Here is a 19,392-nt window from a genome sequence, read left to right on the forward strand (position 1 = left end):
AAAAAAAAAGGTAACGCTCCCAATATCTTACTGCTCTTAATTGTATTCACATGTTTCACTGTTTTTAACCCTCCACACACGCTGTTGCACACTGTAGGTCAGCTGGCTGAAAGAAGATTTTGTACCTCTGCATTTTCTTTTGATTTGTGCACAACATGTGAGGAACGATGTACTTCTAAACTATAATAAAAAGATAGTCCTGGTTTTGATATTTAAGGAGTTTTAATCATGCCTACTTTAATCATCATTCTTTTCTTAATAATTTTAAAATACTCTAAACTACGGTTTCAAAGCCTCATCTCTAAATTAGGTGATTTTTTTTTTTCTTTGTATATTTAGCTGTAATTGAAAACATGATGTATGTAAAGTTAACATTGTAAATATTAGGGATAGACTGATAGAGTTTTATTAAAGCTGACTCTGATCTGGGTTTTTGACAGCGTATTTTAGCGGGGTGTTGCGCTAAAAAAAAAGCAATAGTTACGCTAAAAATCACACCCAGGGAAGATGTATGTTTTCAGATGGCAAACAGCTACAAAATATTTAGAGGAAATTATACAGCATGGCAACATATGCAAAAGAAAATAGCACTTGAAACACGTCATACTTCTACATTCTAAGCTGTTTTCTAAGATTTAACTACAATAACTGGCGTGTTTGTTGTTATGAAATGCAAGAATGATAAGAAAATAATGGGAAAGAAAAACTGCTGCTTCCCTTTCACTCTTAAAAGGCAAATTTAGCTTTTTTAATATTTCCAGATAGTCCATTCAATTAAAAAACAACAACGTTATTAATCCCAAAGGGAAATTAAATGTTGCACTAACTCATAGTGTTTTTTTATTTTTTATTTTATTGCTTTTTTTCTCTCCATCTAGTTGATGTAGGTGTCGATGGCAGCAAGGATCTCCTGTATCAGTCTGCCTCTTTCTGAAGAAGCGCTGTTGTTTAAACTCTTCTGAAGAGGATGCTCACTGTTGTCCATGATCTTCTTCACTTTATCAAGAAATTTCCTTTGTGTCACTTATGTTTAGATTTTTATTTATTCAAATGAATGTAAATAGAAGTGAACTGATTGCAGGTTTCTGGCCGATCACCGATTCCTGATCTTTAAAGTCTTATTTGCTGAGTTTTTATTTTATTTTATTTATTTATTTGCTTTTATTAATGATGCTGTCAGGACAGCTTTAATATCTCACTGGAAGACATTAATCAAAAACTGCCCCTTAAATATAAAATCAGACTTTAAAGCATTGACTGTGGGTGATATTTAAGACCTTTGCAGAGTTAGATAAAAGCAATGGACAAGATCAGATTCACATCTAATCATCTGATCACTGATCTCTTAAAATTAAGGAAAATCGAGGCCAATCAACATGTGATCCTTTAAATATCAGCTCAAATAAAAGGGCAGAACATATTAGTGAGTGGTTAGACTTGTGAAAATGATCAATATCGAAACAACCGGAAATTGACCTGTATCAGTTGATCACTATAAGGCATTGTCTAAAAATGTATTAGTTGCCTAAAAAAACACCTTAAAAAAAGCTATATTGGAACCTGAAGAGCTGTTGCTAATGAGCCACTTTTATATATATAAGATTACAAACAAAGTATTTTTGCAATGAATTAAATTGCTTAAGAATATTATTTTTGTTATTGTTGCAAGCAAAATTAAATCTGAATGGCTCAGAATGTCTGTAGGAGGCTTTACTTAGATCCAAGTTGAAAAAAATAAAAAAAGGAAAACAGACCTTTTTATTTAACTAAAGGCAGCACAAACCCTGACTAGTTATTGTTTTAGAGACCGTCAACTAGTTGGATTTACTGTTGGCTTTCTGTTTTGACTTAAAGCAGTTAGACCATCCTCTTTTTTTTAAGTGTGCCTTAAGCAGGCATTATGTCTGAGTAAGCAGCAGTTTTGTTTGATGTGACGCTGATGATCTGAAGCACTTGTGTAAACGGTTGTTCAACTGAGGCTTGCGGATTCTGAATCCTATCGGTGTTATTTTAGTCATAGTGACACATTTAGCTGCTTAAAACAGCTACGATATATTTGCACTTCTCAAAGTAGATCATCCCCTGGATCCGCGGCGCTCTCAGGGGGGGATGCAACGCTTTTTGAGCTCTGTCAAGTCGTTCCTCACTGCAACGACTTTTCTGGCCTTGCCTCGGATCTTTAACCCTGAATGACCTTGAGGAAGGAAGGAGGAAAGGCAAACGCCATGTGATTCTTGTCGTCCCGTGTTCTCACAGAAGTCAGCGGTCCCTGCTAAAAAAATATATCAAACAGGTCAATAAATCCTGCTCAAAGGAAACCACTTGTTTGATTTAGCTGAAGTTCTGTTTTAAATATTTTATCCAAGCTGAGATCCTTTGTAATATCATAAAATCAAATAAATCCATCTAATGGACTTTAATCTCCATGTTGATTATTAGGTGTTTTAAATATGCTAGTAATTATCCATAGAGCAGATAATTGATCTGTTTAGTTTCATTCAGAAATTTAAACTCATTTATCTATTTGTTGCAAAGAAAAGTTGAGTGGAAGGAAAAACTTGGATTTTATAAATTCTCTATAAATTACATGTATTTATATAAAATGTCTTGCAAACGGTGTACCTATTGTCTAGCAATAAAAGCCAAGCCTTTGTGACTTTGCAACATTGAGCTCCTGAACTGAAGCTTTTCATAAAGTACCGTTTGGCATACATTTGAACTAATAGCATTAACTGTTAGCCTCAGCTGACTGGAGATTTTCTTCTTTTTTTTTTGTTCCCTTTGTTTAAAGCTCAGTTTATCCCCTCACAGTCGCCCCATCTAAAAACAGAAGGGAGTTTTTTTTGGTAGCATGTCACCAGATTAATTTAGGCATGCAGTGCATTCACCTGGCTTTAGACACGTCAGCCGGCCCCTTTAGAGAACTGTGTTTTAGATGTGTATCTGTTAATGTTCCTTTTATATTGTTCCCCTTTTATCTCAGATTTAGCTTTAAGTGTCTCCCCAGCCTCTGGCCTGCATATCCTTCTATGTGATCCGATTCAGACCCTGAGAGGTTATAAGCGTTCTCCATCTGTGCGAAGCCCACCGACTGCAGCGTCAGCCCCTACGCTGCTAAGCTTCTTAGACTGTTTGCCTGTTTTCCTTTAATTGAAGCCTCTGTCGGGAGTCTGTGGTACTCTTGGCTCCTACTCGTATGAATCCTGTTGAGCTGTCAGCTGAAACACCTCTAAATATCAGTTTGTGCCACAAGAATCATTCTTCTTATATTTCCCTTTGTGCAACCATTACCTTTGGCCTTCCCTTTCAGGCCATACCTGTTTATCTAATACTTTTTCACCTTGTTTCCAGCTTATAAGCACTCCTCTGTTTGTGTTGCCTGAAGCTTCTTTCTCTCATTGCTTTTTAAACTGGTTTTTCAGGGTTGTTCTGCGGTCAGACTGCTGAAATGACAAAGCTGTGACGGTGGACATCCAAGAGTCTCTCTGCTGGCCCAATTCGACTGTCATGGCTGCTGCTAAGAAGAGTGAGTTTCTGTTGTTTTTTAATAAGTATGCCCTTCATAGGCTGTTCAAGTTGCATGCATACGTTTCTGCTTTTGTTAGGCACAGAAACAGCTGCTCATATGGAGAGCCAGGTCCCTGTCTGACATCAAATGAGACTAAACCTCTCCTGTTTTATCTGAGTTTGGATTTCTTTTTTTTTATTCAAAAAGCTTGGATAACGAGACAGAAACTCATCCCATTTCTCTTGACTTGGGTCAAAAATGTTGGGTCTCCTGGATAAGGCTTCCCACAGCCCTATGTTGAGGACCCAACCATTAATTCCCAGACCGACGTTCTTTTTTTAATGACGCCATCTTGCTTTGTAAAGTGCACCAGTCCCTCGTGCAGCTAGACGCTCAGACTCTTTCTGCCACCCCTTCACATAGGATTAGGGTTTGGCACTGTTTGAATTTGAACAATTCTATGTTTTTAATTCCCGTTCGAATCGTTTCTCGATTCTTTTTATCAAAAGAATCATAAAAGTTTACATGTTATAAATTAGCTCGCTAACCATTGTTCTGACTGGATGAAACAGTTCACAATGAAAATTAAATTCCTTGAACATCTAACTTTCTCAAAACTTTACTATTAGTTATCACAGTTATATATAAATATGAAATCTATGAACTAAATAATAATCTTATAAATTTTCTTTACATTTCCTTATGGAGCTTTATGCTTAAAACCTCTTTAAAATCCATTCACATATATCCAGTGTCTGATGCTCCAGGTTCTTATGTTGTATCAGTCAATTAATATTATTTTATGTACCTGATTCAGTCAATGCTTTCTGATGCAGTGCTAGGCTGAGTGTCTGAGCTGGTGGTGAAAGCCGCGCAGCAAGAAGCTATCCTGACAGTTTATATCCTCAGCGTCACTTACTGCATCTCAGTCCCAATTCACTAGCCGTAGAAGTAGGGATATTTTACTATTGTGGACAGAGGAGTGATCAGATTCTGTACTCAGTTGTTCCGTTAGGTCTTTTTATCATATAAAACTGATTCAAAATGAGCCAAAATAAACAATGGATGAAGTTGTGTGTAAAATTATTCATAAGTTTAGCAAAGGACAAAGGACATTTCTATCCAGAGTGAATGGAAAACTAGGCGGGTATCTGTTAAGACGTAAAGTAGGAGGAAGAAATAATAAAAAAAGACTCTGCTTTCCCTGCAGAAGCTGTGCTGGGATTTATGAGAGGGAACAGATTCCCTCAGGGAGCCTACCTTACACCACTGGTGCAGCCTTTGTATTAATAACCCCGTCACCAGTGTTGCCGGTTATTGAACGGTCATTTCCTTATTTAACATTAAGCCACACTTTGGAATGTTGAATCACAAATGGATGATTCCACACACAGTGCTGTGGGTTCTTCTTTACCGATATAGGGCAGCTTCTATTTCTGGTCATCGAAAATAGGAATCAAAAATAAAAAGATTTAACGATTCTGCAAGAATTATAAGGTTAGACCCTGTTCCGATTGATTGTCGATGCCTAACCCTAGTTAGGGTGGGTTAAAGTCGTAGGGTAGTCATATTTAAATGTCAGATCATTGTACTCTTAAATAGACTATACTGTCCCAAAAGTTAGAAAATGTCCATTTAAAGAAAAAAATCCTGTCTTAAAATCTGTGTTTTGTTTTTTTTCATTATCTTATGCAGGCCAGTTAGTTAGACGTCAGCTTGTACACCTAAAAGCGGCCAATCATATATCAATGGTCATCTGTCAATCAATTTTTTTCAGTCATGGCATCTTGATTCATATGTCGCAGCTAATATACGCAATGGTTGAAATAAGAAATAAGAATAATTTACTTTCCCATTGAGTTCCATCCCAGTGTTCACAGGGATGGACGTCTGTGTCTTCAGCAGGCATAGAGCTAACAGAACCTGCAGCGTTGCGAGGCAAGGGCTCAAACATGTACGGCTGTAAGCCTTCTACACCAAACCAAGTTTCTGCCGCCCTGGCGTCCTCTTCCACAACATCTTTGTCCCCCCTTTCCTCCTCTAAATAAAAAAATGTATGACGGAGGAGACTCATCCACAGCCTCCGACACAGATCTCTCCTCCTCTTGCATGTTTCCGCTGTCCATAGCGTTCCTTAACAGTGTCGTTGCTAAGTGCTACTTGGTCCCAATGTCATTTCCCATTGGGAACCTACTAGCACTAAGTTGCTAACTGGTTAGCAAGATGCTTAAGACAAACCGGCCACAACCAAACATGTTTGCAGACCTTCCACCACAACAATCCCACCCCTTGATAAATGACCAATCACATTCACTTTGTTCACTCGTTTAAAGTCGTGCACCACTCGGGAGAATTTGGAAATGCTGTTTCATTTTGACTTAAACAAGGTTTGGAAGTGTGCCCTGTGCTCCTCCAAATGTCACCATGGTAACAGGGCATGTTTCCTTCTATCAAGCACGTTGTCTCATAGTTACTTTTTAAAAGATATCCTCACTGATTCCTTTAGATTTTTTCCCTCCTTATCACTAAAGGAAGCACTCTGCCTTCTTATGTGGAAGTGTTTATTAGTATGGAGTAAATTTTAAAATAAAGTGACTTTATTTTACTCAGATAACCAGAAGCTTCATCAACTGGACTTCATAAACCTCCTTTAAAGAAAATAAGAAAAAAATCCTCATTATTCTGGGACTTACAAAAAGAAGAAGTTTGTTCAGCTGAAGTACCTCAAACTGGAAGGTTTAGTCAGATTTAATGTGATGGAGAAAAACCTGACCTGATTTTTTAGATTTATTATTAGTTTTAAATATTTAACTCTATATTTTAGTGTTTTTCTTAGAAGGAAAACTGATGTTACAACAAAAGAACTGCATTTCTTAGAATACCAGAACTCGCATCAACAAGCCCAGTTTGCTTTCTAAGAACAGCCCAGAGGTGTGGAGGTTCACTACCTGCAACTGCAGGTTCACAGGTTGATTGCAACATATCATATCATTTACAGCTAAGCTTGTTGCTAAGATAAGATTTTTATGGTCTAGTTTTGATTTTATTCATTATTTCCACCTCGTGAAGTTTTTTAAAGATCAAGGAGAAAACTGGTCCTCCGTGGTAAACAGGACTATGAGCTTTTATTTATTAGAAACTGCAACCAAAAACACAGAATTAAGCTTTTTATATATTTGACTGGTGAGAAGGGAAATGAATGAAGCCAGTTTGAAGCCATTTAGTAGGTTTTATATCAAATGTAGGTCAGACTATTTCTTGATGCCTCACAACCTTTTGCTTTAATGTTTCTAAGTCGCCAAATGTGTTTTCCTCAAATGCCTATGGTTTTAGAGCAAAATGAACATATTTATATAAATACACAAATAAAACTTCATAAAACCTCCGTCCCCATTAGAGGTTATAAAACTTTCAGTCTGGTTTGCCGCTTTACGCATCACAAAACAGCTGCACTGTAGACTAATGCTGTAGATCGTTTCTATGCACTTCTCCACTTCTAATTTTCTTGAAATTCTGTCATTTATTATAAGAAAACATTTTCTCTATCAGCTTTACATTAAATGTAGGGTATTTAATTAAATATATATATATATATTTCTGTTTCTATATGCTGTTTTGTAGAGCTAGAAAAAAAACAACCCTGCCCCATTTCCAGAACAAAGACGCTACCTGATTGTTTGAGAATGACACCAGACCTGCTTGAATCTACCAATTAGTTTTTTGTTTTTTTACTTTTAAATGACATGTTTTAGTGAAGTATACTTTTTTTCTTCCATTGAATTCCTTTATTAAGAGTTTAAAAAATGACTTATTGTTTTATTTTGACGTTATGCCTTGCCATTGGTACGTTTTGATGAAACACGTGATAAATGTTATGACCAAAGGCTATTTGATATGCTGAAGGGCTCCTACAATGGAAATCAGTACTTTTGTTTGATCAGATTCCCTTTTAATGTGGTGAAAAACAGTTTTGGCACACTTTTGGCTTATGTGGCTAAATTGTGCTAAAATGCCAGCTCCACCTGGCACATTGCCTTATCAAACCTATTTGGAACAAATGTGTTTGAACTGATCCAGCCCTAATTTCCTGCAGCTACAGAATCTAAGGCTTCTTCCAGCTTTTCTAGGAAGTTGTTAGGTGAGGCTGAACATTTTTTGCTTTTTATTCCAATTTTCCATAAAGTTCAATCATATAAATCAGATATAGTGAAAATTCTAATAGTAGTTCCAATGGAAGAACATTTTACACCTCAAAGGTACCAAAAGTTTGCATTTAAACCTCATAGCGTACTTGATTTATTTCAGCTGTTTGTTTTAAAGTGGAAATTGCACCAAAGAAACCCTCCAGGCTAAGCAGAGCATGTTCTTCGGCATGCTGTGGTGTGTGTGTCCCTCCAAACAAGACTTCTTTCTCCTTTCTCTCAACAATGGATTTCTTTCATTTGTGGTTGTATCATGCAAAACTTTTATAATTGAGTGAGGCAGGGTATCAACAAAAAACCCTGCAGATACAGGATGATCCACTGAACTATTAAGCCTTTACCATGTCCTTTAGCAAGCCTTTACTGGATTTTTCTTTCACTGTTTCTGAAAGAGGCGACCTTCATGTGGAAATTAATGGCAATGTGAAAGGCCCGGCGTATAAACAAGCGAAGGAGTAGTGAAAAGTCTATGAAAAAAATGAAAGAATTCAAAGAAAGACCAGAATAAAACCTTTTCAGGTTCATTTATAAATTCTGACTTTAACATCTAGTGAAAGAAAATGATAAGAGTAATGAAGAGATTAGTTTGCTTTTAGCCCTCGCAAAGCATCTGCTGGTTGCTTTCTGTTACACCTTAGCTTTGTGATGTTCATTTACCAAAGCCTCATGTCCTGGAATTTAGATACCTCTGTAATATTTGCACCCCTGTAATAATAACCCTGGGTAATTTTTATGCCTTCTGTTTCCAGCTGTAAAAACCTTTGGAAAATGCATTTAAATCAGCCTAATGACATATGGGGAAATTGTGAAGAAAACTGCACTAGACCTCCCGTCCTGCAGGTGGTGGTAAAAATAAATCAAAGGCATCATCAGCTGTTGCTGCCCCTTCCTCAGTGAAATTTACATTTTCTAGCAGCTGTGAAACTGTAAAGCACAGATTCAGGACCCTGTAGAAATGAAGCTAGATTTTTTTCTTAGAAATTAGAATAAATGATAAAAGTGAAATGAACCAAACACAAACTTTTATGCTTGATACAAAATGTTTGCTGTATTTTTAGAACCTGAGAAACCCATAAAAGTAAGTAATAAGTCACAGCTTTGGTCCTACAGTGTGTAGTATACAGACACAAAGCTGAAACGACAAACCACAAAAACAGATTTCCCTCAAATATTCAGATGTCAGTCAAGAAATTTCCCAAAACCTCTTGCGATCAAACACAAGTTCAGAGTAAATGAAAATGGTTGACAAGAAAGAAAGAATTTGTTAATCCCAATCCCATCCCCTGAGAGAAAAAAAAAAAACATAAAAAAAGAGAAGGTGTTGGTTAAAGGAGTAGATCTTTCCGTATTGTTCACCTCCTTAACGACCGACTCTTAACAATCATAGACAGGTTTCAGATATTACAGGCTAACGATGGAACCAAACGACCCATTCATCGGTTACCATTTGCATGTTTCCAAGCGATACAAGGCTTTGTCTATATAAGACTCAAACTCACTGCAGATCCAGACATTTGAATTGAAAAAGCTTCCTGGAGAGGTGGAGAAACGTCTTCAAATCTTGGAAACCAAGTCCAGTGGATATTTTTTTGAATTTCAACGGAATGACTATGACCTGGATGACTGAGATCCTTCATCCGCTTAAAGGAGTAGAGGCTTGGAAGCAGAGCCACCACTTGCTTTATCATGACATGGAGGGGAATTGTGTTTTTACTTTTGTGTCCATTTTTCTTGGAGAGATGCTTTCTGACAGCTCGTCTGTCCTCATGTCCATCCCACAGCTGGGATCATGCAGATAATGCCGAGACAATCCAACATGTTGAATATCTACAAATTAAGGTCAGGGTAGTCCCAGTGTTGGAGCTGACTAAATTACTCTTAAAGGGGCCTAGTTATGTTCTATGCCTTTTAAAAAATTATATTATATTCTAAGGGCTACTCCTGATGTCATCCATCTTGGCATCCAATATTTGTTTCTGCTTTTTCAAACTTGATCTTGGACTTTTCCTTCTTTCTTGTCACACCTCCAAAGATCTGTAAGGACTGTTAAGCCAAAGCAGAAGTGCCTCAGTGGTCTCTGTGATACGTTTTGTTCGAACAGTGCTGACAATAAGGAATGTGGTAGAAATATTGGCCTGTATACTTCCTGTCATTGTTCCTTTATCTTAGGGAACTCACAACATTCCCTTAGCAAAAAGTAGTTTATTCAATTATACTAAAAGTGCACTAATTTCATACTTAAAATCAGGCAGTGCACTTAGAGTTTACCTATTCTAAACTATATTTCATATACTTAACAATAGTATAGTAAAGTGTACTTGACTTACACTGAGAAGTATAAAAGGTGTTTACTAAAATATACTTTAAGTTTACTTTAGTAAAATTAAAAATTTTCCAATTTAGTATACTTCAAGTATACTACTTTTTGCTAAGGGCTGCAATCTAGTGCTATGGAATGGTAAGGAATCCCACAATCCTTTGTGTGAAAGAACATACAAGCATAGCCCAACTGACAGAGTTTAACAAAAATACATTGCTTTATGTGTCCTATGTGAGATATGCGGAAATGTACTCACCTTCCTATGTTTTGCTTTTTGTAATGGAAAGCTTCTGCCGTTTGCTCCATTTGTGTAAATAGTTTTTTTTGTAGTTCTTNTAGGGATGACTGTAGACTAAAGGGCTGGTTATACTCCAGCAGCAGTGTGTTGCAGTGAGCTTGTTTCATGTATGACGCAGATATTTTTTGATTTATGCCCAATATTGAAGCGTGGTCTGCGCTATGTTATTCCACGCTATGACGCCAGAGGGACAATCAGGAACTAGCTGTGGGTCTAGATACGGCCAAGGTGATGAGGAAGTGGCAAAAAAGCACGGGGCAAGTTTGTGCGACAACGGAGGGACACAAGGGCGAAAAAGAACGAGAATCCAGGTGGAAAAAGGGGTCCCAGCGTTCTTTCACACCTCACTCTTCTAGCGGGTCCATCTTCACGAGTCGTTTTCTACAATGGCAGTCATACAAACAAAACAAAGCCGGCAAGGTACCAAAGAGGAAATACGCATAGTGTAGCGTGGATGTAGATTTGACCAATCAAAGGCTTCCCATCGGCGGCACTGAGAGGTGCAGCAGTGTGTCTGCGGAAGAGGCGGGTACATATCTGTGTTAACTGCGTTACACACATGTAGACGACCTGGATTCTGAGTATAAACCAGCCTTAAGATGACCAGATGTCTGAAATTAAATCTGGGGACATTTCCAGCTCATAGATAAAAATAAATACATATAATCAAAATCAAGTATAAAAGCCAGGAATGCCTCTCCACACTTTTGGTATTTCCTAAGATTAATAAAATGGGGGGAAAAAAACAAAAACATAGTTTTATTAATAGAAAACTAGAACTGTGTCTCTGGGTTGGGAATAAGGGTGCGACTGGAGGTGTTAAAGGATGGTTACCAGGGCTTTCCAATCATGTGGGGCCAAAAGGGCTCCACCGCCCCCTAAGATGAGAGTGACAAGTTTAAGATAAAAACCAGTAAAAAAAAATGGAAAGGAATGGAGCCAAATGGCAATTGTTAGCAGGTCGATCCATGTTTGAAAACCTCCCTTTAACCCGGTATTTTCAGTGCGAAAGAGGCTTGTGTTTTAACTTTCATTCTCTGTTGGAAGAAAGCTAGAAAACGGTGTGCGTGGACTCAGTCTTTCTGTTAGGGTATAGGGAGTCACCTTGGCAATTGAGATATCTTTATGAGATATTCGAGTCTAAAGCAGCCATAATGTAACCTAAAAACTGAAATGTATTTTGTATCAGAGAGCATTATATCATGATATAATCACAGTTTAAGCTGTCGTTTCCACCATACTGCCTTCGTTTGAACAATTCCAATTCGACCCGTCCCTCAACAATTTAAAAGACTCCACAATGGAAAGGAATCTTTTGCAACCTTCATGTGAAAGACAGCCTTGCATGCTTTGAAGGAGTTTATTAAGCAAACTTGTTTGTGTAAAATGGCCAGGTTTTACACGCTGCCCTTGTTGCCATCACTGTTACCAATGAACCGACTGAGAGATGAAACTGTACTGTTTTAAAGCAGCCTTTGATGCAGGTCAGCTTGTTCAAGGCAAGTTGAAGCAACACTCTTGTAAAGAATCTATTTATTTATTTTTTCTTAGTTGGGACAAAGCGTTTGTATAAAATTAGCCCAAGCTGGATATGTGCCGTCGCTGCAGATTTAAAGCTGAACATTTCCACATGCACAGATTGTTTGTGTTTTATGGTTGGCTTATCTGATAACCTATCAAAAGATAATATTGTGATCTGAATTATCTCAAATGACACAAGAGGATCAGTCTATTATTGATCTTACAGACTGTCCAAAAGCAGAAAGTTTGTCTTTCTTATTATCGACCTCGTATAGAGTAAACAAGAAAGATGACAGAGCAGTAAAACAATCAGCTGAGTGGAAACAGACGCATGTAGACACAGATTAGTAAGGCACCACAAGCAGATGTACTATAGATTAGACTGACATAAGCCAGCTGACTATGGGCTGTTTTTTTTTTTTTGTGTTACTATCTGTGCGGTTATTGATTTGCTGTACAGATCACCGGATGACAGTGTATTTTACTTTTCTTCAAATCTCATACACATACTTGGGGACATGATCCGCTTGATTATATGAATTCTAACCTGAAGGACTCTATGTGTCTGATCTGAATGTTAAACCCCTTAGCCACACTGCATATGTAAATAGACCACTTTATCTGTTATTACCTAATAACTAGCGATATCAGGACTCAGTCTTACTGGGAGATTTCAGCCATGCAAACTGAAACCTGTTCAGCTTTATCATCATAGCAGAAAATCTGTTGCCTAAAATATCAGAGAATATCTTCTTTTTGATGAAACTCAGAGATAGAAAGAGGATTGTTTAAATAAAAGCACCAGAAGAGACACATTTATCACAATTCAGCTTCAGTACTCTGATTTAAATTTCACTTTCATGCACGTACATGGTGGACAATAATCTCTTATCTTTGAACTCAGCTATTTATGCTATTATGGTCCTCCTGAAATGCATTGTTACAAGTTTTGGCACCTAAGTTACTTACATTTTTCATGTCAATTACCAAAAAGTATAGACAACTTTCATGTTTGGGTTTTTGCTGTTTCTTGGTCTAGTTTCTTTTTTTGTTTTTGTTATAATTTCTTATTGAATGTTGACACACAGTCAACTCTAGTCAAAATCTTTAACTTATTTTAGGTAAATATTGTTTATCAATCCAGAATTGTACCTTTAAAAATCCATGTTCTTTCACTCCCAGTCTGATCCAGATAGCCCAATTTTGATATCTGCTGATACTAATACTAATCCAGCACCAGAGGTATGTTTGGTTTGTTGTTAAAATAAATATTCTTGTTTTGTTGTTGTTGTTGTTTCAAGAGGCTGTAATATACCCTTCTACTGGCAAGTATGATATTTACAAAAGCCAAATTAAAGGGCCAGTATCATGTAGTCATTTGTAGGATCTGAATTTTCGGAATCTGTCAAATACGCTATCAAGTCTCCGCACTAGTACTGGATCTGATTAGCCCCCTCCCTATTTTTTAGTTTATGTGGTTCTCAAGTGTCGATTTAAATAGTTTGAGCATTTCAGTTATGATAGAATATCAGACAAAATTTAACAGGATCTACTTTTTGTCATTCCTATCCTTTAATAATGATAAAAAAAAAAAACACAACAGAAATTTCATAATTGTAGCCTAGCAGAGCTTTAGCAGAGTTAGCATATGCTGGTTTCATTAGATAGAACTTGTATTAGAAATGAATGCATAATTCCTAACAGAAAGCTGTAATTCACCAACGCTTTCTGTGGCTGTGGGGAGATATGTTAAAGTACAACCAAGCCGTGAAACATGATGTCTGGTTCCTAAAGTAAACCAACTGTTTAAGCTTCAGCAAGTTAACATGCATTCATGCTGCTTGTTGGTTTTGTTAGAGCATATATTATCTTTAAATGACAGCTGAGTTTTCAGTTAGGCTTCCTAAAAATGAAAGAAAACCTGTTGTTACCCTGTAGGTCATAATGGACTCCTCTCAGCCTGAATGCTGAAGGTCTGCCCTACACCACAAAAGCCTAAAGTATAAAGATGAATGTTTGTTGGATGTGTATAATTATGTTGTCATGGAGCTCTGTTGTCTGACTCTGTGCTTTAATTCAAGTCTCTTCAGCAGGACGGAGAGCTTTAGATGAAACAATTGTAATAATGCCATAATGATGAAAAATTAGACCGATTCTTTCTGTAACAAAAAAACAACACATTTATAACAATCTGATGTCATATTATGAAGTTGCAGTCTTCATTTTCCTTCTGTTAAGAAAACAATTACTATTTCTGTTATGTATGCCCGTATGCAGCCATCCCTTTATTATTTGAGCAGGCCTATTTAGGTTCATAACTCTAACGTTTTACATATTGAGCTGCTGCAGTGTTTACCGTTACTTTCTTTGTTTCACATACCACAAAGGATTTGTTAAAGGAAATAGATTTACCAGGAAATAGTCTGGGTGGTTCAGGAAAAAGTGATGTTTTTCCTGTAAACAAAAACTGAAGTGATTCAAATGGATCAACATGTTAGGTGTCCTTTTTTTCCAATTTTTTCCCCCCAATATAAAAACTATACTTTTAACAGAGGGAGAATTCCATTTTTAAGTATTATAATAAAAAAAACAAATGCCAGCTAATAGTGTTTTATATGTATATCAGGGTTTTTCTTTTTTTTGGTCTTATATTGTTTTAAAGGTAGATAAAATCAGTAAGGGTAGAGTCTATATTAAAACTCATCTCAAAATGAGCATCAGATAAGAAAACTCATTTTGAGAGTTTGACCTGCCCGGATTTTTGTCCTCGTTTATGTTCTGGATTTGGCGTGAGCCTGAGGAGATTGCCTTGTCTTCCAACTCTGGAGTCATACATCATACGTTTATTTTCATTCTAATTAACCAGTTCCTGGGCCTTCTAGAAAGGCGCTTTTCTTTGTAATAGAAAGCACATTTTCTTTTAACCTGAGCTTCTGCACATATGAAACATTACACAACTCTAAACTCATCACTGTGACCCAGATTTTAGAGATCAAGGATTTCTAATCTCTGATATCAGTCTGAATAAAAGTTTAATAGAGGAGGATCCACATGGAAGAGGTACATCTGTACTTTATGGAGCTCATCTCTGTTAGGCACTCTATGTTTATATATGTTGTGTTTATGGGTATAGATGTACTTTGAGAATACCAATGATAACATTGGTTTAGGGATGCCAAGCTCTGGTCTTTAAAGGGGAACGCCGATTTTTTTATTTTTATTTTTTTACATTGGGTCCTTGATTTTACGTTATTACATCATGTTCTACTCACCCATATGAGTTTTGTGTCATTTGGGGCTTTTCCGAAGATATTCTGTTTTGTAATATCCAAGTAACGTCTTCCTATGGGCAACAACTTGAAGGCACAAACAAAATTTATAATTTATGATACGCCAGCATTCATAACATGTAGGTGAATCACTTTCCCCCAGACATCCGCTGACACGTGTATGACTTCATCTGCGCGCTCCGGCTAGCATTCCTTCTTCCTGTCCGCTGAACTGGTGCTAGTTTTACTCACATGCCTGGAAGATGTCTAGTGCTACTACCACAGATGATCTCGCTCTTGAAATGGAATTGAACGATTCAGATTAGCTAGCCGAATGAATAGAAGGGGTAGAGCGTAGCCGCCTGTGGCCCGGGCTTCCTGTCACAACTCCAGTCCGGTGCACGGATGACGTCATACTGACGTCATACGCACTCCGCTTTTAAAAAAAATATATAAATATAAAAAATATAACCGCAGATGTCTGCGGGACAGTGATTCGCCTACATGTTATGAATGCTGACGTACCATAAATGGTAAATTATGAACAATTTAGTTTGTGCCTTTAAGTCGTTGCCCATAGGAAAACGCTACTTGGATATAACAAAACAGAATATCTTCAGAACAGCTCCAAATGACACAAAACTCATATGGGTGAGTAGAACATGATGTAATAATGTAAAAAAAAAAACAAAAAAAAAACTGCATTCCCCTTTAAGAATTATTGACTCTCCTGCAACATTTTGCCAAATAACTTCATTAACAAACCTAAATGGTTGATTAGCAGGAAGCTAAAGCTATTTTTAATATGAATCCATATATGGTATACTGAACAGTGATGCACCGATACCATTTTGAGAGCCAAAAGTTTATTAATCTATGTCACCCATTCCAGGTAGGCAATAAAAAGTTCTACTGGATTCACTTTGTATTAGTCTTTTTCCTGCTTCACAAAGGTAGGCAGCAGCTTGACAGAGCCATGATGGCAATTATTTTACATCCAAGTATTAAGCAGTTCTTCATATATACATACATACACACGGTGTCTGTATCGGTGTCCGGTATCTGTATTGGGGCCAAAAAATGGCATTGGCTCAACACTAATAATGAAAGTTGCTGATGATTTTTTTTCATGTTTGAGTAAAAAAAACAAGAAAAAGAAAATGATTTGTTTGAGGTCACATCCTTTAGAGAGCGTTTGTTCATGTTGGACATCTGTCAATGATTTGTTTCTCACCTTTAGATGCTGTAGTGTAATCTAAGAGAGCGTCTAGATGCAGGTCAGTATGGGGCCTCTGTGTGCCGTCTTATTTATTTATATCATGGGGCAGATGCTTCAATAAGCTGAAGCAGCTGGGTGGAGTTTTAGCATCTTCTTCAAAGGGATGAAAGAGGAAAACAATGTTGAACCCACATTCATCCTCCCTCTGTATTTTATTTTTGTTTTGCCAACATTAATGTGCCAGAAGTTTCCTCCAATACTTCTGATTCTTCAGGACCCCCAGCTTGAGTTGCCCTCATCTTGAGCTGCTGTTGCTATTGCAATGGATATGTGGTATGAAGCGTTTCTGTCGTAAACTCTATGATTTTGATTTTTAATAAGAAATGCATGTTAGTATCTCATTTATGGCTGGAACTATAGATCAATTTGCTAATCAAATTTGTTTACTACTTTCTGATTTGACTCTTAATCTGACAAAAACATTCATAAATAGGTTTTACAGAATTTAAACAAGGTGAAGCTAACTTAGACTAATATTATTGTCAATTTTTATGCATAGGGTGTATACAGAACAATATTGAGTTGCATGTGGTGCAGGACATTGTATTAAAGTTCCAGTGAAATTAAAGCACATTATTGAGTGCAGGTAACCTGTCAGATAAGGAGATCTGGATAGAGCAAATGTTCCTAGTTGAATAAAGAATCAATTTTTGTAGTTTCAGCTTATTTACCGGTAAGCTGGCTCTTATAGCAAATGGTGTTTTATAGTGTCTGAAAACCCCAAGTGATGCTTATTGAATTACTTAATGAACGTAAGGATTCTCGGTAGCACATTTAAACGCAGGGGGATGTAGTAATGAAAGTTTTCAAAATTAAAGCTCTTTCTTTATTAGCCTAGCAGCTGCAGAAACAATGTTTTTAAACCTATTTTCAAATATATGTGAGAAACCTGTTTGTTTGAGGCCCTGCAGTTAGTACTACCGGTACATGTTTAATACGCTGTCATAAAGTCCAACTCCATCACAAAACATCGTGTTGCAGCTCCTACCTCCTTTTCTTAGCTCCTATCCCTTCACCTGTAGTCAACAGTAAGAATACTATCCGAGGTGGAGCTCCTGGACTGAATCCAGACAGCCTTCAGCCTGACAGACACCATTACATGACAGACACGCACATGGAAGATGCTTCTGAAATTAGGACTACAATAAAACTACAAAAAGTTACACAGCTTTAGTGACCGTCTGAAGCTATCCTTTATCAAGTGTGTACATTAGCAATCATTGCTTATGTTGTACATGAAGAAGTCATATATTGATGTGAAACTTTTAGGTGGGCTGTGCTTATATGTCGTATGATGCAAATGATTGTGGATAACCGTATATCTTCTAGGCACCAGATTGGAAAGTCGATCTCTGTGTTCTATAAACCATTAATCCTGCTTCCTTTCCCTATCTCCTACCTTACTGCCAGCATTATTCAGACAACACTTATGGTGACCTCTGGTGCACGCCCACTTTTGTTTAAGTGTCCTTATCGATTTGTACTATTTGGATCAATCCACTTACACCGATACACGTGTGTTCACATGCGGGTGAACATTTTGCACTCCAGCCAGCAGACAGAGAGCACAAACATTTGAAGACAGAGGTGGGGTGGACATGTTAAAAGGTTGAGAATGGTTCCCAAAAGGCTGTAAAGCCATGAAACAAACGTAGATTTTACCAGTCTAACTTCAGTTCACTTTACTATGTCATATTATTGTTCATTTTTTTAAATTCCACTTTAATATTGATGTTTGTTATTTATATTGCTGGCTTATTGCCCCATGCGATATACTTTTGTTTGTTTTCCTGTTATGTTTTTTTTTTTTGTTACATACAGCGTTTTAAATTGTTAAATTGCTACTCTGCAATATAAATAACCTTGTCCTATTTAGATACCAATTATTCCCCTATCTGACCAATCAAGATTCATTTGATTAACTGTTTTAGGCCTACTGTCATGCGCTGGGTGCAGCCTGACAAGTCTTGCTCAGGATCAAGTAAAAAAAATGTGCCACTGCAGGGAAAAACTACTTCCTAATTAAAATGTGCACAGTTTAACTGATGTGAATAAACCTGAGGGGCCAGAGATTTTATTTCACAGCTGAATGGAAACCCAAACTCCCAGATATTCTCCCAGATTTGTTGATAAGCAGTTGTAAATTTAAACTATGTCTAATAAACTGTTTTTTTACTAATAGAATGGAGACAAATTGTATTTATTCTGTGGGAAAATAATCTTCAAATTCATATCAAGGACATTTTCAAGTGTTTCTAAGTGTTTCTTAAATGGCAATGTTATATAAATAGACTTCTCTAAACACTAAAAGACTTGATGAATTGCTTTTGTGTACTATTTATGTTGTCATGAAGCTAATTGAGCATGTCTGGTCCCAGCAACGTATGGGAGAAAGTTATCTGGAACAAATCCCGTTCAGACCCTTAGGCAAATGGAGATTATTAAAATGCATTGGTTTTTCTTTGAGTAGTTGAAGTTTATTTGGAGCTGACCGCACAGTGAATGTTGCTCTTATGCGTATCTCAGATTGCTTTGCAGGAGTCGGTAAACAGACTTCAGTTTTGTGGTTTTTGTTGCCTTTGGATGTGTGTTTCTAGTCGTGCTGCTGGTGAACCTGGTTGACGTCAGCTCCACTAATGATGGGACTGATAGGTAGTCTCACCATGGAGTGCTCTTCATTACATTAATAAAGAGGCAGGTGGCTGTTCAGCATCTCTCTCCTTCTTCAAAGGGACTTTGAACCTGCAGGACCTCCAGTAGCTAATATTTCTTTCTTTTTTTCTGCAGGGTGTGCTAAGGTGGGAGGCATCCACTTCCCGGAGGAACTGCCCTCTGTTGGTGGCGCTTCCCACGTTCATTTCGACGAGAAGCTTCATGACTCTGTTGTCATGGTAAACATGGAGGACGACGGCAACTTCATGGTCAAGGTGGGGTGAATGCAGTTTGTTTATGAAGAAAATTAAATATCTAGAAATAATGTTTTGGAAAAAGACTC

At 37.2% G+C, this 19,392-nt stretch overlaps 1 protein-coding gene across 1 annotated transcript in view; it reads left to right on the forward strand.

Moving 5' to 3' along the window:
• The window catches only part of LOC107085257 (chromosome unknown open reading frame, human C20orf27), a 44,803-nt gene that overhangs the window by 1,446 nt on the left and 23,965 nt on the right, over positions 1–19,392 (forward strand). Inside the window, exons 2-3 of the mRNA XM_015375491.1 lie at positions 3,423–3,526; positions 19,185–19,324. Coding sequence (XP_015230977.1) covers positions 3,508–3,526; positions 19,185–19,324 — 159 coding nt within the window. The 5' untranslated portion in view covers positions 3,423–3,507. The remainder of the gene's footprint in view (positions 1–3,422; positions 3,527–19,184; positions 19,325–19,392) is intronic.

Source organism: Cyprinodon variegatus, unplaced genomic scaffold (assembly GCF_000732505.1).
Source record: "Cyprinodon variegatus isolate N-32 unplaced genomic scaffold, C_variegatus-1.0 Scaffold119, whole genome shotgun sequence".
Taxonomy (NCBI): domain Eukaryota; kingdom Metazoa; phylum Chordata; class Actinopteri; order Cyprinodontiformes; family Cyprinodontidae; genus Cyprinodon; species Cyprinodon variegatus.